Source organism: Lissotriton vulgaris, chromosome 8 (assembly GCF_964263255.1).
Source record: "Lissotriton vulgaris chromosome 8, aLisVul1.2, whole genome shotgun sequence".
Taxonomy (NCBI): Eukaryota; Metazoa; Chordata; class Amphibia; order Caudata; family Salamandridae; genus Lissotriton; species Lissotriton vulgaris.
This window is the reverse complement of record NC_141696.1, coordinates 37,161,411-37,182,956: the sequence shown is the minus strand read 5'-3', so window position 1 is coordinate 37,182,956 and position 21,546 is coordinate 37,161,411. Positions and strand designations below refer to the sequence as shown.

Sequence of the window (21,546 nt, the reverse complement as noted above, 5' to 3'; positions counted from 1 at the left end):
TGCCCGAGAAAGAATAACGAGCAGGAGAAGAAAGGCTTACATAAAAATAAAACCATCTTTGAAATCGTTACTAAAAGGCTCTGACTTGGTGTCTCCTCCCCCTGTCGCCCCCACCCGACCCTTACAGTCTGCGATCTTGCGGTGAAAGAACGAGGCGAGTGAGTCGCAGAGGTCTTGCGAGGGTGTGATGTCGTTGTGGCATGCGCTGGGGTTGGAGAGCTCTTTAACAATGCTAAAGAGTTCCTTGCTGTTGTGGGTGTTGTTGACCAGTTGTTCTTTTAATGTAGTCCTTTTGGTGGTACGGATCAGCTGGTGGTGTTTGCGGGTGGCCTTCTTGAGGGCTGTCATGTTTTCTGTTGTCCGGTCATGGCGCCAGGCTTTCTCGAGGGTGCGGCATGTTTTCTTGGAGTTTTTGAGGTCGTTGGTGAATCACAAGGCTTTCTTGCTGCCGGGTCTGCTAGGAGGGTTCTTCAGTGGTGCGAGGTCATTGGCGCAGTTGGTGAGCCACTGTGTGAGGTTGCTTCGTTGGGGTCCGTCGTGTTGGTGGGAGGGTTCTGGCTGAGGGAGGTGGTGAGCTGGTCGGCGACGATCTTACTCCATCTTCTGCGGGGAACCTGTTGCGGGTGGTGGTGGGTCGTGGTTCTCCTGAAGGTGAAGTGGACGCAGCTGTGATCTGTCCAGTGTAGTCCGGTGGAATGGCTGTAAGGAGATGTGCTTGCTGGAGGAGAAGATTGGGTCAAGCGTGTGGCCGGCGTAGTGGGTGGGGGTGTTCACCAGTTGCTTGAGTCCGAGGTTGGCGAGGTTGTCCAGCAGGGTGGCGGTGTTGCTGTCATTTTTGTTCTCCAGGTGGAAGTAGGTTCTGTTTGCAGATGGTGATTGATCTGGTATGTGGTACAGGATGTACTGTGTCCCTGTCATTTTCTTTTTGTTGGTAATAGCCACAAATACATCTTTCACTGACCATGTACATGTTGGACTCTATTCGCAAAAATCAAAATACAAGCGGATATGTACTCCTCTACCAGAACTTATTTTTTTAACTTTAATTTCCTATTTGATAGCAAACCGAGTAATACACCTCAAAGGCTGTGCTAGGTGCAGGTTGCCAAACAGACTACAGGTAATGTCAGGTGACATGTCTTGTTTTTGTTTTCGCTGGGCATAGTTCTCTACAGCGTAGAAATTGCAAAGCATTTTGCACTGCGGAGAGAGCCCTTCCTCATTGTAGGAAAGTAGATTATTAGTAGGTGGGGGTATTCACCTCCAGATAATGTTAGTACCACAATTACTAACAAGGCCCAGTCAAGTCTCAATAAATTAATCCTTGCTCAACCCATGGTAGCTTGACAATGAGCAATCAGGCTTAACTTAGGGGGCAGGTATGTATAAAGCATTTAATATCACCAGAACAGTACATAAGGACTATTCATAGCCCTCTAGTGGGCCCCAGAGCTGTAATCTTGTTTCACTGTTTCTGGAACCAGCTGCGCCAGGGCGGTGCGAACTCTCACGGCTGGGCCTGCCGTGTAAATATCTTCACCCAAATTACCCAAGCAAATGTGTTTGGGGGGTTTGAATTGATGGGTTGTCCATTACCATTGAAACAGCAGCAACCCTGCAGGGTCGGAGGCCCCCAGAATGGAACTTGCCTGGTGTGATTAAATGTGGGGACATGACATTATGCCTCACATCAGATGGTAGTGATGGTTAGAAATGGAGATGAGAGAGATATTCTCTCTCTCTCAGACAATTTTCAGATGTAGGCATATTTTATTTCTTCTTTGCTGCTACAATGATGACTTAAACGTGGTCACATTATCTCAAGGAAGCAGATTATATTTAAACATAATTTCTGAAGGGATGGACGCTACGCAGCAAGATAATATTAAACTGCAGTACGAACATTTAATGTACAATCATGGTGCACCTTGGGACTTGAGGTATGAGAATACTGTGTCACAAGGCCATTTGAAATTTAAACAGCTTGGAATGATACTCACCTGTGAACAAGCCTTGAAGGAGACGAAACGCGTCAGGGGATGAGCATGCAGCCGGTACAATCGTAAAATAAATGCTTAAATGTATCTCAAGATTGGGCTCTGCACTTACATATATATTTGTGCTGTGAAGAATGACACCTCATTTTGCTTGCAGTGTGTAATTCAGGTTATATAGATTCTATCTGTTTTGCAGAAAATTCACAATTCTCAACATCAAAGAAATGCACATACAGTGGCAACCAGTGATCTAAAGGTAATGGGGATTAATTCCTACTAGCCATGGAAGAGGCCTGATGACTTCGAGAAAGATTAAGGGTTTTAGTCTTCTGTAACATATGAGCAATACATTTTCTTGAAATAAAGGCACAAAGAAAATGAGCACTCAAAAATTCAAAAATATGTTAATAATGACTCAAAATATTTATACCATTCTAATAAAACAAACAATTAGCTACTTCTTTATAAAACTGATAATCCCATTTAGAGGTTTAACTGGAATCGTTAAGAAATATTTTCCATTGTACTTCATATTTTAAAGCTTATGACAGAGGTGTTACATAAGCTCTGTGAATGAACCCAATCATTAAGCAAGCTACCAAGAAAAAATGTGGGTAAATGTAAGTGGGATATTGACATTGAATATTACAAGTATTTGATTCCAGATTACTGTTCAGAATTTATGTATATTAGGAAAACTAAATATTATGGATTTCAAATCATTGTTTATGGAATTACATAACCAACAACTAGCTTTATTCATTCAGAAAGAAGTTGTATTAATAAATGGTAATAGAGAAAAAATAATATTTGTCTAATATCTGCTGCACAAGATGACTTATGTAATTTCATCCATATTTCATTCCAAGATACAAAGAAGCTAACAAACCTGAAGATCACTTTCCCAATTCAGTGTAATCTCTGAGTTTATTCTGTTGTCCTAAATCTTGATTTTGAGTGTGACGATAATAAATGTCATGTTTCCTAAATAATTAACTTAATTTCAAGTTAAAGTATAAAGAGAGCCAAATACTATCATGTCTAATAATTTTTTGAAATGATTTTAGCATTTCTGTAAAATAAAGTAGAACATCATATGACATTTATTGAAAGAACGCGATTATGCCTTTGCCCTTCCAAGAGCTCCAAAAAATAGTCTTACTCGTAACAGTAATATTTTGGTTTTACCAGATAAATAAGTAAAAACATTACCTTTTTCTAGATTGTTATAGTATAAAAATGGTCTTAAAGGTTTACATACACATGCAAAAATAGGAATTGATAAGTAGGCAGATCATTAGCGAATCACAACATTTGTGTAACAAAAAATGGAGATATTGAAGGACTTTCAATATGAACCCATAAAGGGTTCCAGTGATTTTTCTCATTTGGTAACCAGTGTGCTAACTGTGTAAAACAAACAACTTCATGCTATAATTGAAACCTTGAGAAAATCACATCACCACTTTGTTAGTTTCATCTTGATTTAGAATGCGCTTACAAAGCATTTTCTATCTATTTTAAATAAGAAATGTGGATTAGCGTTGAACTCATGATTCAATGTATAACATAGCAGGGGCTATTATCATTTTACACATGCTTAATCTCTCCCACCAAGAAAAAAACAATGGGTTCCATCTGAGGATAGAGGAATTACATTTCTTTATGACATCATCTAATGTTATTTGACTGTTTATCTTATTAAGTTAGTGAATCACATCCCTAAATAATCTATTTTGATTGATTTCCAGTAAAGGTCCGAAGACATAAATTATTTTTTTAAACAAAGTGTGTTAAGTGGTAAGATTTCCGATTTATCTGAATATAATTTATAACCAGAAAAATTATAGAATCTCCTGACTCCTTCCAGAATGCATGTATAAAGACATTATAGTTAGAGTTGTATAAAAGAATATCATCAGCATGTTTAGTTGATTTTCACTATATTTAAAAGTGAATATATGAATATCATCTAATTCTGGAAAGAAAGGGTTCTAAAGCTACCATAAATACAAATGATGAAAGAATGTCCTTCACAAAACCATACTGTTCATACCCAATCAGTTTTGGTAGGCTAGGATCAAGATGTAGTGGCACAATTTTTTCAAACATTTTATAATCAATATTTACTAAAGATGTTGGTCTATAAGTCTTACAAAACTGAAGATCATGATTCTTTTTGGGAGTAAGCGATATCATTACTTTCCCCAAAGATCCCTGGCCCAAAGGAGAAGAAGCAAATTCAATATTTAAACTAATATAGAAAATAAAGTGTTAGTACATTGAAAAAAAAGTTCAAATGAAAATCCTTTTGGTCCTGGGGCTTTCCCCTTTTTTTTTAGTAAATCAATAAATGAATTATCTCTTGTATTGATTATCCTTCCATGCAGTTGAAAATCTGTATCATGTAACTGGGGCTGTTTAATCAAAGCTAAATAATCAACTATGTTATTTTCTGATTGTGTGTTGTCTGGGAAGTTCACTCATATATAACTTTTAACCAATTTTCTAACAGTTTTCCAGATTTATTCTGACCTCTGCAGTATAGCTTTTAGGAGATATGTTAATGTGTTATGAGTTATAATTTTATCTAAACACATTCTCCTTTTTTTATCCGAAATATGTTTAGTAATAAAACCACATGCTGCTTTAAAAAGTCTTAGATGGTTTGATCAGAAATGTCTCTTTAATTGCAAATAAATCATTAGCAGAGTCTTGAAATCTAGACATAAGTAATAGGCTCATCATTAATGAACTATTGAATCCCCATCTGCCTCTATCCTTTCCATATGGACTTAAATTAAGGCCAATGATAACTGGGATATGATCCGAAATTAAAATGGTTCCAATTTTGCCGAAAGTATGTCTCTCATGTAACTAAAAAATGTTCATCCTAAGTCTAGACAAATCTGAAAGTACTCTCTGTCTTTTTTATTTGGTTTTACTGAGTTGCCTCATATCTGAACATTATGAGCTTGGATGCGAAGATAGATAGATTTATATCGACATCAAATATCCACAGAAACAAAAAGTAGCAATGTATTTGCATGTGATATATGTTGAAATAATAGGAAACATAAGTGGAGAAATGGATACCTTGAGTAGCGGGAAAAAGTTAAACAAAGAGGAGAGAAGAGAGTCAGAAAATGTGACACTACATAACAAAAATGTCTACAAAAACGCCTATGTGGGCAAACTTTAGTGGAACTGGGAAAACTACAAATATGATTCATCTTCACATTGGATAAACAAGACACCGATAACATAGAAGCAAGTTCAAAAAAAGCAGGACAGTTTAAGAAACATGAACCTGTGAGAAGAAGGAGAGGATAACATGTTACAATAATCTATCCTATTCAGTACTTTCATAACATGAGAAGATAGTAATCTTAACATGAGCATAATTGAAGATTAAGACTTTGGTGTTTGAATCTCCTCTCACAGGCAATCATCCAAAAATTCACTCAGTTTGAATGAGTCATCATATCTAACCATCTTATCTTTGTATGTAACTGTAAAATGATAGTGAAGAATTAGACCGAGCCACACTTAGAAATTGAAGCACTGATCTCAGATTTAAAAACTCTTTTCTTATATTTGAAGTTGTCTTGGTTATAACTTGCACGAAGAGTAGCTTATAACCTAGCTATACCTGGGTGAAATTTAATGACTCTAGTCTAATTTGTGTAATGTTGGGAATTTTACCTAATACTTTTTATGCAGACTTCCTGAAATTACGAGATGTTGCTTAATTAATCTTCCTTCCACTGCAAAATTATAGCCATTCCATTCCAAATAACTTTATTTCGGTCAACTAGGAGCATAAAAGTGCGTACAAGAACATTTCTTACACATTAATCCATATAAAATGAGAGCAATCATTGGTGGCTACACAAATATTTGGCGTTTTAACAGCGTTAAAGTTCATTGCAGAGGTCGTAAAATGGTGGATCCGGGTAAATCATGTCACAAAACCAACCAACTCTCATAAATCTTTCCCATTAAAAGAAGGGCCACCTCAAGGATAAAAAGTTGCACATACAAATGAAGAGAATAAAAACTTATTTCATCATCAGATTTGGATATTGAGATGTTAGAATAATTAAAAAATGTACATAGATCTATTAACAGATGGGAACAGTGTGTGCATTTAAGACTGTGAAAACAGATTTAAAAAGGTCCAGCGCCTGCGCCACATTGAAATTAAAAACCGGAATACAGCAAAAACAATGGGCTTGCGAGTATCATATTCCAGGACTCTAATGCCTCATCACAGTGCATGAACTCCAAGTTTGTCCACAGCTGGATAAGCCAGCACTGCCTGGCTGGTTTGTAACCTGGGCAAAAAAAAACAAGAGCTATGACTCTTCCATAAAATTATAGCATTGGAGCGCAGGAACAACATGAATAGCCAAAATATGAACAGCTGCTTTTCAAAGCAATTGTGTTTCTTATACTATATATTTAGCTGAAAGTGCATTATTGTGAACAGAATTGACATACAGGAGCATTTTGCAATAAAATAGAGAGATAAAAACATGAATTTGCATTTCACATCATTTTGTGTAATTTTCCTTTGGGCCTTTTAGTTAACTTTGGGCTGAAATTAAAGGCTCTTTGTATATTCAGAGATTTTTGCTTTGGCAAGTCAAATTGGAAATTAAACATTTAAAGAAAGAGAAATGATCTTTGCTTTCAATATCTTCTGGAAGACCATACATTCGAAGTTTATACGTTTGATTCCTATTTTGTAGGTCTTTAGCATTTCTTTTGTGAGATGCAGCTTCAGGTCTTCTATTTTTGTAAACGCATCATGCAAGTCACTAATTCTCTGACCTGCCTCAGTTACTCTATTATCCATGAAAACCCTTTTATCCTCCAGTCCTTGCTACCTCTTATTTGTTTTCTCCATGAAAGAGGACACAGCTTAATTTGCTCTAGAAAAAACTCCATGGATATGGGAGACAAAGATCTGTCTTGAGATGTTTGTTTTTTAGATCTCTTGTTTGTGACATTATTTATTGGAGACAACTGGGCAACTGTGCTTCGTTTAGGAATATCAGAAAGGATTACATTTCGGCTTACGGCTTTGCCAATGCGTGTTTTAAGTTTTGTTGTGTACCCATTATTATAGCAATGTCAACCTGAACTTCCCCACAACTTTTTTAAGGGACTCTTTATTTGGCCCTTCAGCTTGTGGTGTATCCACAGGGATGGGGTTAATACTCCTAGACTTACTTCAAGGCTTGAGCTGGCGATCAAAGACATGCAAAATGTGCATAAAACATAACTTTCTCTTCTTCTTTTTTCAGATTAAAGCCCTAAACTCATGGTTCTCAGAAAATATAAAGAAAAAGGAATGTGTATATTTCGTACGAAGTGCGAAGCCTTCTGACGCCGGGTAGGAATTGTACAACATCATACAGTGCCATACACCCCCCCCCTTTTATCTTTCAGACCACACCTCATGCTGAATTGTGGGTGATGCCGTTCAGTTGATGTCATGTGTTTATGCTCCCCTCATGAATTACTTTGAAGTTAATCTTGGGAAATTGGGAGAGGTAATTAGTCTTAGGTCACGATTTATTAGTTTCTCTTTTAGTAAAAACATCAAATCAAATCAATTATCTCCATATGATGTTAATTTTGTTTTTGCACGTAGGGGGCTGGATGAAGCCATTTTAAAGCATTTATTTTTCTACTTTATGTGCACTTTTTTAGGTCTGTCTTAACAGCACAACTGCAACAAACCTATTGTTAGTAATTCACCCTGAGGAGAATTTCTCTCCCCCACATAATGTTCACACATAAATTGTACATATGCATTTGAACACACGTTCATAAGGGCGCATAATACAGCTGCTTAAAACAAAACAAGCATTGACAAAGTCAACAGGTCCGGCTTTACTATGTAACATTTGTAGACACAGAAATACACTAATTCAGTTTGCCTGCATTAGCATAGCAATGCCAGACCTGTTGATTGTGACAGTGCTTCTTTCATGTATCCCTGTATTTAAAGGGTTTCCTATTATATAATGGGGGAGGGTCCCTTAACCCCCACGTTTATAATCCTCTATGTTTATGAATTTGTGATTTATGCGGGAGAGCCCTCCATACCCCATCCCTCTTTTATTTATGCCTGTTCCCCTTTCACCTTTCTTCTTTCCCTTAACACCATTTATCTACTTCTTTCTTTAATTGTATGTATTTATTTTACTTACCTGATAGTTTTAACTCCATCATTTTGGGGGTTTTGTTGATTTGGCAAAGATATTTCTAACTTGAAGTAATTGGGCCACAAATACCACCCCATCCTTCCTTTTGCTAGGGCAGCGCAGCTACATGTAGTTATATATAAGATTAAAAGTGTGTGCCCTGTGGAGCATCGCCTCTGACTCATCTAGACTGGAAGACCTTTCATAGGCAAACCCACCATTTCAGACATATCAAGAAGTTTAAGAGTAATGTTGGGAATTTTATAGCAATCATAATGGTGGGTAAAGAACTGCTTAAGGTACACGGCAGTCCCAGTGTACCCTACAGGTCTTTTGAGGGCCTATCAGGTCAGTGGATTCTATGGCCCTCACTCCTCTTGTGAAGAGCCTCCCGTCTGCTGGGAATCCCTAAGCCTTCAGAGCAGCCGTGGCAGAAGCAGGTGCTCTAAAGGCTGAAAAGTTTCTTGAGTGGGTGTCATGTTTGAAATATATATTTTTAAATAACCTTGAAAGATTGGAATTTGTTCTTGAAAAACCAAAATCAGAGGCCCTAATGCACAGGACACTTTTCTCCCTTCACAAGGGAGCTTTGATGAACTTCCCTTGCTGGGACTGCCAAGCCTTACCATCCTGGATAGGCAAATCTAGTGACCTTTGCACCCTAAATAAGGTGGACGATCAACACTGTGACCACCTTTATGACTCTGTTGTGGAATGGCTATAAGATCAGAGGTTTCCAGGGGTGAAGCCACCTATGACTGTTCTTCCTGTAACCTTGTGCTTTGACCACCTCAGAATCAAGCGGGCACAACATGAGTTTAGAGTTGGCACCCCACAGTTTCACAAGGGGGTTCAGCCTGTCAAACCGTAAAGGACAACCTAAATCTCTTACACAGGAATGCATGTTCTACATTGACGAAGCACCAAGATACCCTGATAGTGCACCTTACAAATCTGCATAACATATGTGGCAAAAGGACCAGGGAACATTCATGAAAGCTGCAATGAAGTAGAGTTGTCTTGACAAACATGACCCATGAGTATGCTGAAAGACAGAGACTGTGAATTAATTTGTCACTTTGTAATCTTAAATTTGGAGATGAGATATTGGCTTGTCACACTGTGAGTAAAACATGTAGCTAATTGAGGGAACGATGAAGATTGTTTGGTTGGAGTAATAATGCAGGTTCACTCATGTTCTTCACATTCTACCCATTTCTTTGCTTTGAAACTTCCGCATGGTTCATTGTTCCTGCTTTAAACCGTGTCTTCTTGTGTAGAAAGGAAGTCTGCGGCTGCGGTTACAGACGAGAAGAGCATCCAGAGGTTCACGAGGAGCTTCTTTCAGAGGATGATTTGGAATGGAATCCAGAGAAGCACACCAAGGAGGTGCCAACAGATGCCCATGGAGACCTCACCTTCACTGGTCTTGGGAAGAGCGAGATGAAGGTAAGCGAAGGGTGTGGTCAGAATGCTCCATGGCGACACTTTCATCTATTGTAATGTAGGTGAGAAGAGGAACTTCTGGTTTTGTCTATTTGTGTGAGCTGCACAATGGTACAAGACATGGGAATGTCAGACTGGGCAGTGCACCGCTGGCCTTGGGAAGAGCGTAGTGAAGGTAAGCGAAGGCTGTGGGAGGAAGACTCCATGGATCCATCTGACAACACATTTTCAGCAGAGACACCTGTGGGTTTGTCCATTGGTGTCAGCTGCACACTGGGACAGTACAAGGGATTGTCAGAGTGGGTAGTGTACCAATGGCATCAGATTTCACAGTTGTGATATTGGTCCTGTAAGCATTCCCAAGAAAATAGATAGAACTTGTATTCCGATAACACCACTCTTCCCTAGAAGAAAGTAAGAGAAGTTGGAAACTAAACCCTGTAGATATATGCCCTCTGGTGTTGGGAGTCAAGATCAGAAGCAGGACCTTTATGCCCTGACTTCATAGCAGCTCACTGCCAAGTAAGCTGTAAAACCCAGTTAAGTCCAAGTAGTAATAGATATTACCCCTCTCCTCAGTGCACTCTGTCCATCCATGTGAGGTCAAATAACACAATATGGAAGGCTCAAACATTAGTACGTGATCTTGCTACCATTATAAGCATTTAAACTTCTTTAGGAGTCTCCGCCTTAGCACCACTCCCTGCTTTTTCACCAGACACAGATAGATAGATAGATAGATAGATAGATAGATAGATAGATAGATAGATAGATAGATAGATAGATAGATAGATAGATTGTATTGCACAATTACTTAAAATCATTGCAATTTTTACAAAAAAGATATTAAAAACAGTGTTTGCCAAAGACTTTATTGCAGTCATGAATTTCACAAAGCGGACATCCAGCTGAGGAAGTCGCCCTTCATGCACTCCTCCGGGGCATCTTGGCACGTCCGTACATTGAGAATGCACCAGATTGGATGGATTACTCCAAATCGTAGTCTCATTAAGTGGCGTTTCATTGTTGGCTTAAGGGGGATATTAAATAGTGAGGTAAGGTTCGGCAGTCATAAAATTGTGGGAGAGGTTTTTCAGGGCTATTGTATCGTGTTCAGCTGAAATGATCTTTGCTTGTTTAGTTAACAATTTTGCGGCCACACCCATGGGTAGAGAGCTTGACCAAATTTCAAAGGCTTCCTGTACACATAGCGCTCTGAGACCTTCGGGTGATTTATGCGCTATATAAATGCATTTTACATTTACATTTACATAGAAGATGCGTTAAAAATGTGTTCCAACTGGACCCTGAGTTATTTATCAGAGACCAAATATGGCTCTTTAAAGTAAAGTCTCAGGCATTTTTAGTTTTCAGACAGTAAGCTACAAATCTTTGTTTGAAGGTCCAATGTTGCAATGACAGGTTGAATTCCATACAGATTTGAGGATGAGAGGTCGAGTTTGGGACATAAAGCACTCAGCGGAAGCAGGCTGATTGCGCTCTGTCTAACCATGTGAACATTTTGTCTTTAAAATTCATCGCCCCGTAGGCCACTGTCAGCAAAAAGTTGCCACCCATTACATGAATTAGTGGTGATAAGTCTGACGTACTTAAGGATTTCCTTGCTCTTGAGAATGCCCCCTCTAAGCAGGGGGCAACTCCTTGCATTGCTGTGATATGCAGCTCCAATCTTCCCCTGTGGTCTATCCAGACTCCCAAATACTTGTATGTGGCCACTACCTCTATATATTTTCCTTCAATGTGCAAGAAACCTTTTCTTGCTTGTAGTCTTGAGACCATCATCACCTTGGTTTTTGCAATGTTGATGGTTAGAGAGCTTATCTTGCAATACGAGGCCAATGAGGTGAATAACACAATAAGGAAGGGTCAAACATTAGTACGTGATCTTAGGATAGTATAGTATAATATTTATAAAGTGCACTTACACCCAAGGGTGTCAAAGCGCAAAGCGGATGGGGAGGAGAAAGAAAGCTTCTTAAAGACCGGGAGAGAGTCTGCCTTGGAGATGGAGGGAGACCAGCAGTTCCAGAGTTTGGTGGATGCCACAGAAAAGTAGCATCCGCCCCATCTGGACCTGTGACATCTAGAAGAAACCAGTCTTTTCTGTGAGGAAGATCTCAAGGTTCTCCCCGGAGTGTACCACTGAAACATGTTTTTTAAATGCGATGAGCCTTTGCTATGTATAGCCTTAAATACCACATTCAGGACCTTGAAGGAAATGCGCTTCCTGTTGGGGAGCCAGTGCAAGGCTCGAATCCCTTCCTTGGCGGACTGATACTTCGGGATGTTAAGATACAGACTGGACGCTACTATTATAATAATTTTAACATTTTTAGGAGTCTCCACCTTGGCACCACTCCCTGCTTTTTCACCAGAGGCAGGTTTTTGAGTGAGGGGGCACCATTGCCAGTGGCAGCAGAGAAGCCTTGAAAGCTCCTCCAGGAGACTCTGAGAGTTTCCCCTGGGAAGAAAAGTGAAAATGATTCAAATAGTGCATAGAAGAGTTCTATTTGTTAATAAATTGTCTGAAAATCATATCATATAAAGGAGCAGTCACAAAAAAATCCAATACTTTCAAGGTGTAAACAAGTGTGATCCTCTCAATGAAAGGTTTTCCCTAGATATTGGCAAGAAAGCCATAGGTATTAGAGACAGCTGAAAACATATTGAAATGAAATGAAAATAGATACTTATAAAGTGCACGGTAACCCCACAGAGTGTCCCGGAGCTGAAAGGACCACCAAAGACAGGCAACAGAGCCCGATGCTGGAAAGAAAAGAGAAAAACTATTGCTGGAAAAGCCAGGTTTTTTGCTGTCTCCTGAAAGTAAGCAGATCCTGAGCCTGCCTAAGGGGTAGAGGCAGACAGTTCCTTGAGCAGGCAGCCAGCACTTGAAAGGAGCGACCACCCACACGAGGGCAGGCAAACTTAGGGATGGACATCAGAGACTGCACTGAGGACCTCAAGGCTCTTTGCGTGCATAATGCTGTACCCTCCTCCTAAAATATACGGCGCCCGCACCATGAAAGCACTGAAATGAAAATGTCACATGCCCTCTCAATTTTAAAATGTTTATAACATCACAATACACTACTGCATTGTGTTTAACTTTATTTTTTCATCTTGCCCTCCCAGCAACAGTATATAACTATGAATCTACTCTAGAAGGAGAGGATAAAAAATTAAGCCTGGGCAGTGTTCGCGGAGTTCACGGAGTTCCGAAGTGCAAAAATACCTCCGCGGTGCTCTGTGAGCAGCAGAGTGCGTTAAATAAATACTGTTCACAGTGATTTTCAGTGCCAGGTGCTTGTCCGCCCTGTGCAATCATTGTGAACGGCACAATGCACAGCGCAAGCGGGCACTGCTTCCTTTCTGCCGCTCGAGTAGATTTTTACTCGAGCGGCAGCTTTCGCATTGTGAACTGACAGTTTCTCAACGGAGTGGTCGCTAGCATACGCGACCACTCTCAATCAAAAATCTGACCGTCCGCTTTGAGAAATCTGTCTGGGAGGTTGATTTTCCACGCTCGTGCTCACCAACTTGATGTGGAGGATTGCGAACGAGGAACAATCTCACCTGGAGGTGGGTTTTTCTCGCTTGCGCTCGCCAACACTACTTTGTCGAATGCGAGAGAGGTAAAAAACTCCGCTTCGCAACGCAAAATTGAGATTTTCAGAACTTCGCGATCTCTGCGTAACGCGGAGTGCAGAAAACTCCGCATCCTACGCGAGCGGAGTGGAGTTCACCCCCCATACTTAAAAAAAAATTAGATGTAAGACAGAACTCACAATCTCAGGCCATGTTTCTGGCAAAACCTCCATTATGAAAGGCACAAGCCTGATCATGCCAGGCCAACTAGTTGCAGCCTCCAGTTTCATCATTGGTCCAATTGTAAAAATTACTCCAAACCCACGTTGGTGAAGAATGGGTGATATTGCTTTAATCTAATTAAAGACAACTTGCAATAATTCAAATGTAAATATAAATAAATACAAACTCTTTGTGCACGAATGAGGTAAGAAAAAGTGACTGAGGAAATGAATGCAAATGTTCACAGTTCACAAGAGTTGAAGTCCTTTTATAGAATGTCTCAGAGCAGGAACATTTGATGAAAACTACTCAGAACCAGGACAAAATCCCACAAAATGCTTCTCCTTAAGTCCTGAAAATAGTTCACCACTAGATTACCAAATAAGTGTTAAATTCATTCTTGGGTAGCAAAGGGGCTTTAAAACTAGGTTAATATCATCAAATGTGCTTGCATCCCATAGTATGGGGGTGTAAAGGCGCCAAGTCCTCCTATGAGCAAGTAAAAATTGTAGCTTACCAAACACCAAGTGCAAATATAGGGCGGAGGCATCCGCTTACCATAGAACAGACAGAATGTGAAAGGAAATTGGCAGTGCTGCTCAGTTTACACTATAGGAACTCACATAAGAAAACATGAAATCATGTCAAGTCACAAGGTTTTACCAATTTTCATGATACCAGATGATGTTCAGGCAGTCAGCTGAGATTTCCACCCTACTAGTGATGCCCAACACAACAATTAATGGACTGAGGTATTTGACCCACCGCAATCAAAATCTTCTATGTACTGGGAAATGACATCTGAAATTAATATGCATAAATCTGGCTGAAGATGAGAACAGCAGCATCCTTACACACTGACGTTGTGTTGTGTGAGTCACATTCTGACATTCAGCATCAGAACTAAAATGGCATCTATCATTCTGCATCAGGGCTCATATGACCTCTAACATTCAGTGTCAGGACGCACATGACATCTGGCATTCAGTATTAGGACTAATGTGACCTCTAAAATTCAATATCAAGACTCACTTCACATCCATCAATCAGTATCAGGTCTCCCATGACATCTAATATTCAATGTCAGGATTAACATGACATTTAACATTCAGTATCAAGACTCACTTAACATCTAACATTCAGTATCAGGACTCACTTGACATCTAACATGTTATATCAGGACTCACTTGACATCTAACATTCAGTATCAGGACTCACTTGACATCTAACATTCAGTATCAGGACTCACTTGACATCTAACATTCAGTATCAGGACTCACTTGACATCTAACATTCAGTATCAGGACTCACTTGACATCTAACATTCAGTATCAGGACCCACTTGGCATCTAACTTTCAGTATCAGGACTCACTTGACATCTAACATTCAGTATCAGGACTCACTTGAGATCTAACATTCAGTATCAGGACTCACTTGACATCTAACATTCAATATCAGGACTCACTTGACATCTAACATTCAATATCAGGACTCACTTGGCATCTAACATTCAGTATCAGGACTCACTTGACATCTAACATTCAGTATCAGGACTCACTTGAGATCTAACATTCAGTATCAGGACTCACTTGACATCTAACATTCAGTATCAGGACTTACATGACCTGTGACTTAGATATCAGTTAGCATCCTGGATGGGGATTCACATGACACCTGCCATTCAGTGTCAGGACTCACATGACCTTTCACATTCAGTTTCAGGTGTCACATGACTTGACTCACTCACTTTACCTTCTGTTTCATATGGGTCTTTTTCGTTGCAGTACGTCCGCACCTCCAACAGCACACCCCCAAAGGTTCTCTATGAGATGATGACCAAAATGTGGAACCTCAGTGTTCCAAACCTGCTGATATCAGTGACCGGTGGAACCAAGAACTTCAGCATGAAAGGGAGACTGAAGAACCTGTTCAGCCGGGGACTCATCAAAGCAGCCCAGACCACAGGTGAGGAAGGCAGATAACACCTCCACTCAGCAGCTGGCCCTGGAATCCTCTGCCATGGACCATTCAGGTGGCAGCTGCACACTGTGCTCGGTGCCATAGGTCACTCTGCTGGCTCAAATGCCTATACAGTTAGTATGCTTATGTTGATATTTCTATAGTGCAAACTAAGATGGGGCGCAACTAAATACTGAACGCAACAATACAGGACGAATATGAATGACACCTCAGCAACAAAATCTCAAGTATTACAGAACATGTTGACTCACAAAGCCCCCCACTGCACTTCTTAGATATCACCGAGACCTAGATTGACCCAACAACTCTACCACACCATGTGCTCTTCACACTGACCTTTCCACCTTCTCCAACATGCCTCAAAGAACCTGCAAAAGTAACATTCTGCTAAATAACTTGCACACCACACAGCCACACTTACTTCAGTGTTATCCTCCAATCCATCTTCTTTTGAATAGTATTCTGTGTCAGTCATAGCCTTATCCAAACCCAGGGTTGTGGGGCTGGATCACTCTCCAGAATACAGTGTCACATTCTTTAGAGTTGAAGTTGAAGGGTTTTGTAAAGCGCTCTACTTCCAAACGGCTACATAATGTCCATGGACCTTTCCCCAGTACCACCACTACCATTGTACTCAGGTATTGGAACTTAAAATTTGACAATAAACTGCCAGACATATTGTTCTCTCAGCTCCTAACTGAACATTCACTCCTCCCAACACTGTACTTACTAACCTACACATACTCAGGCTAATCTGAATTTAGTGCTATCAGACACACCTAACCTATCATCACCCAGTACTCTCCCTTCCCACTCTGACCATGTCTTCTTGAACATTCTGGTCAATATCCCTCGTCCCCACCCACTCATTACCCCACCTCCCAGTCCCTAAAAAGGGAAAGATTTTCCGATTCATTTTATATTCTTCAACACATTTCATGATGTCCTGAAGCAAACTTTTGAAACTCTCTGCCACCAGCCATCAGTCTCTAAGTAAAACTGATCTGCTCTCTTGATGTTTAGTGTGGGTGCGCATTTGGTAACCTCCTCTCATCCTGTTTAGATACACTACAGTGTAAGCAACAAAAAGTCATCCATTGAAAGTGAAGATTTCTACTGGGGAGAAAAATGTGTGGAATATGAGAGTGTTCCCAAAAAAGGCCAGGATTGAACAGCTGGTGGCACTGTGCCTGGCGGGGTCTCTGTAGGCTTGTTTGTAATGGCTACATAGATATTGACACCTGTGAATGGTTTTTAGCTTTCTTTCAGGCTTGGTTGTTCCTGTAGTAGGCGCTTTGACACAATATTTCCTGTGGTGGTGCATTATGTGATCCCGTTCCCCGGCCACTTTGCTTGATGTCACAAATCTTTCCCCAATTCATGTGCCTTCTAACTGGGTTGTCACTTGCTGACTGTTATGGTCAACTATGAAAATCCATCCTTTTTATGGCTGTGCCTGATGCCAAAGCTATCTGAGGAAGTCATGGGGGCCTGGCACAGGCATATTCAGGCTAACTCTGGTCATTCATTGAAATTCTTTTTTTGGTTAACCATAAAAGACACAAACGGGCTATGCCAATCAATAGTAAAAAATTAAGCATTTCAATTCAATCTGTTACACAAACTATATTAGAGATTCCCAGTATATAAAACTTATGTCATTAAAAATTGGTAGATGAAGAGCAGGTCATCATAGTACATTCCTCTTTCTGATAGCAAACTGCGTTTACTGGGTCACCGCCCAACAGACATGAATAGAAGTTAAAGATTGGATAAAAAGCATTGTCAGTTTGCATTGCCTAAGGATCACATGACTTAAATTAGTGACCAAAAATCGGTGACTAAAAGCAGCATAAAATGTATACAACAGCAAAAAATGCATTGAGGTCGGGAGAGAATTAAAAGCACAAGGGCAGGGTGGTAACTTCACATTGTAATAAACAGGTACAGGACTTGTAGTGATTAACATATGCTTTCTAATTGTGGGCTTCAAGGATTTGCAAAAAAGCAAGTCTTTATGATGTTCTTCTAGGAGTGGGACAGATATGCTGGACTTTGAAACAGTTCTGGCATGGCCAGACTTCAACTAAGTTTCTCAGTATAGGCCAACCACAGGATCCTCCTCATATCATCCAGCCAATACAATCTTTCAATAGCATTTGAGTGAAACTTGACTTTTTGGCCAAATAGACAACCATAAGAGGATGGACGTAGACTGCTGTGAGCAACTAGATAATCCATCCCTAATTCAGAATGACACAAAAAGTGGATGTGCTCTGGGGAACGGACAACACTCTTATCAGAAACCTGTTCTCAACTTTCCAAATAACTTCATTAGTCCAGTGTTCTCCAAAGCCCACGTTGAACGTTGCAACTGAAAGGTCCTTTGACTTGTGGACCATTAACATTTCTGAAACAGGTTTGCTACCCAGCTTTGTGGCAAAGATAAACAATGCCTCATTGCTTCTCCCGTACGCGGCTACCCTAGTGCAACCCAAAGGGGTCAACCTACAGGTAACATTTAAGATGTTTCTATTTTCGATTAGGCTTTTGGATCCGTAAGCGATACCCTGGCTGCACGTACTAAGCTGATTTACCATTTGAACAAACTTCTATTAACTACTTTAGGAGTGCAAGTACCACCTTCTTTAACATGTAAGAGGACCCATGGCCTAGGAAAAGTAGAAACTGGGGAACTATTAGTTTGATTAACAACATTAGATCTGTGTGTGTATTTATTTGAAAACATCAAAAAGAGAGAGATAGAGGAAAAATGGAGAGGACTCATCCTCCAAAATATCAGTAAATAAGGAGTCACTCCCAAGAAAAATCTGATAGTGATGGCAACCTCTTAGTGAAAAGGAAAAATTAGATTTCCTTTCAAATAACCCTAACCCACCAGGGTTACCCCTTATTTGCATGTTTCATCATGGGGCTCTTCCGTAACCTGCTTTAGAAAGGGGCGTGCTATGACCGACGCATACGTGAGAGCACTGACAGTGTATTTTGCCTATACACCTACATTGATTGCATAAATATTGGAGTGGAGATTTTTATGTAAAAAACAAAGTAAAAAATATCTGGCTAGTGGGAAAAGGATAATTTAATTTAATCCCCTAGTCGATATGATTAAAACATGAGGATGATGAGAAACTCCCGGGATGGTGCACAGACATAATATCGAGTCCAAAATATCGATTGAACATAATATTGAGTTGTAAATATAGACTGGACAAAATATCGACAGGACAGAATATAGATAACCAAAATATTGTTTTTAAGGTAAGTGATGTATTATCGAAAATATAGAAAGTTAAAATATCGAAGTATATAATATAGATAGCTAAAAATATCGATTTTTTAATATCTACTTTTTTATAGTGTATTTTTATGTTATAATATGTGTGAAAAGTGTGTATTTATGTTATAATTAATTTTAATTAATGAATTTTGTTTTTATAATTATTGCGTAATTTAATTCTGTAGCGGGTTGTGGGTTTATAGGGGAATAGGGTGGGAAGCAATTTAATTATAATTACTTAAATATGTAAATTTATTTATTGATAGTAATTTTTAATTATTTGTTAATTAATTTATATGTGTTAATTAATTAAATTTTAATTGGTAATTAATTTTAATTAATTGATTAATTGTCGATTATGAAAATTTTACTAATTTATTTTCTGTAGCGGGTTGTGGGTTTATAGGGGAATTGGGTGGGAAGTAATTAAATTATAATTAATTAAATATGTAAAATTATTTATTGGTATTTATTTAGAATTAATTATTAATTAAGTATTTATGGGTAATTATAAAATTTTTATTTGCCAATTAATGTTATTTAATTGATTAATTGTTAATTATGTTAATTTTAATAATTTATTTTCTGTAGCGGGTTGTGGGTTTATAGGGGAATAGGGTGGGAAGTAATTTATTAATAATTAATTAAATAATTACATTTATTTAAATGTATTTAATTGGGAATAATTTTTAATTATTAAATAAGTAATTGTTAATTTTTAATTAATTTGTATTAACAGGTGATCAATTGAAATAATAATTGTAATTAGTAATTTTAATATATTAATTATTATATTATATAAAATTATTATTTTTTTGTAATAATTATTAATAGATATTCATTTTTAAATAATATATGAAGTATTTACTTTCCCTAATGTTGTATTCTCTGGAGTGGGAATAGTAATTTTAACCCTTACGCTATCCAAAGCTTTCCCTACTGTTTCACCCACTGGAGTGGGAATAGTTATTTTAACTCCTACGCTATACAACGTTTTCCCTACTGTTGCACCCACTGGAGTGGGAATAATAATTTTAACCCCTACACTATCCAACCCTTTCCCTACTGTTGCACCCACTGGAGTGGGAATAGTAATTATAACCCCTCCGCTATCCAACGCTTTCCCTACTGTTGCACTCTTTGGAGTGGGAATAATAATTTTAACCCCTACGCTATCCAACGCTTTCCCTACTGTTGCACTCTTTGGAGTGGGAATAGTAATTTTAACCCCTACGCTATCCAACGCTTTCCCTACTGTTGCACCCACTGGAGTGGGAATAATTATTTTTACCCCTACGCTATCCAACGCTTTCCCTACTGTTGCACTCTTTGGAGTGGGAATAGTATTTTTAACCCCTACGCTATCCAACGCTTTCCCTACTGTTGCACCCACTGGAGTGGGAATAGTAATTTTAACCCCTACGCTATCCAATGCTTTCCCTACTGTTGCACCCACTGGAGTGGGAATAGTAATTTTAACCCCTACGCTATCCAACGCTTTCCCTACTGTTGCACCCTTTGGAGTGGGAATAGTAATTTTAACCCCTACGCTATTCAACGCTTTCCCTACTGTTTCACCCACTGGAGTGGGAATAGTAATTTTTACCCCTACGCTATCCAATGCTTTCCCTACTGTTGCACTCTTTGGAGTGGGAATAGTAATTTTTACCCTTACGCTATCCAACGCTTTCCCTACTGTTGCACTCTTTGGAGTGAGAATAGTAATTTTTACCCTTATGCTATTCAACGCTTTCCCTACAGTTGCACCTACTGTAGTGGGAATAGTAATTTTTATCCCTACGCTATCCAACGCTTTCCCTACTGTTGCACCCACTGGAGTGGGAATAGTAAATTTTACCTCTACGCTAGCCAACGTTTTCCCTACTGTTGCACCCACTGGAGTGGGAATAATAATTTTAACCCCTACGCTATCCAACGCTTTCCCTACTGTTGCACTCACTGGAGTGGGAATAGTAATTATAACCCCTACGCTATCCAACGCTTTCCCTACTGTTGCACCCACTGGAGTGGGAATAGTAAATTTGACCTCTACGCTATCTAACGTTTTCCTATTGTTGCACCCACTGGAGTGGGAATAGTAATTTAAACCCCTACGCTATCCAACCCTTTCCCTACTGTTGCATTCACTGGAGTGGAAAGAGTAATTTTAACCCCCACGCTATCCAACGCTTTCCCTACTGTTGCACTCTTTGGAGTGGGAATAGTAATTTTTACCCTTACGCTATCCAACGCTTTCCCTACTGTTGCACTCTTTGGAGTGGGAATAGCAATTTTTACCCTTACGCTATCCAACGCTTTCCCTACTGTTGCACCCACTGGAGTGGGAATATTAATTTTTACCCCTACGCTATCCAACGCTTTCCATACTGTTGCACTCTTGGAGTGGGAATAGTAATTTTTACAATTTTGTTATTGTACGTTAATAATATTGGATATTATTTAATTATATTTTGTTACTATATATATGTTTTAACAAAGATAAATTATATATTTTTTACTTTCATTAATTATTTATTTATTATAAGTAAATTTAAGTATTTTTAAGTATATTTTAGTTATTAATTTTTAATATTAATTTAATTTAACATTGTTTTTAGTAAAGTCGATATTTTTAAAAACTATATTTTATTAAACAATATTTTTAACTCAATATTTTTGTACTTACCTGTTTGTAGATAGAAACTCGATATTTTGTCTGTCGATATTCTTTCAACGATATTCTTGATGGTCGATATTCTGTCCCTCGATATT

General features: G+C 39.0%; 1 protein-coding gene across 1 annotated transcript in view; it reads left to right on the top strand.

Annotated features, from left to right (window-relative positions):
• Positions 1-21,546, top strand: part of LOC147693337 (transient receptor potential cation channel subfamily M member 2-like) — a 118,210-nt gene that overhangs the window by 3,718 nt on the left and 92,946 nt on the right. Inside the window, exons 2-4 of the mRNA XM_086935939.1 lie at positions 7,310-7,398; positions 9,496-9,664; positions 15,278-15,458. Coding sequence (XP_086792065.1) covers positions 7,310-7,398; positions 9,496-9,664; positions 15,278-15,458 — 439 coding nt within the window. The remainder of the gene's footprint in view (positions 1-7,309; positions 7,399-9,495; positions 9,665-15,277; positions 15,459-21,546) is intronic.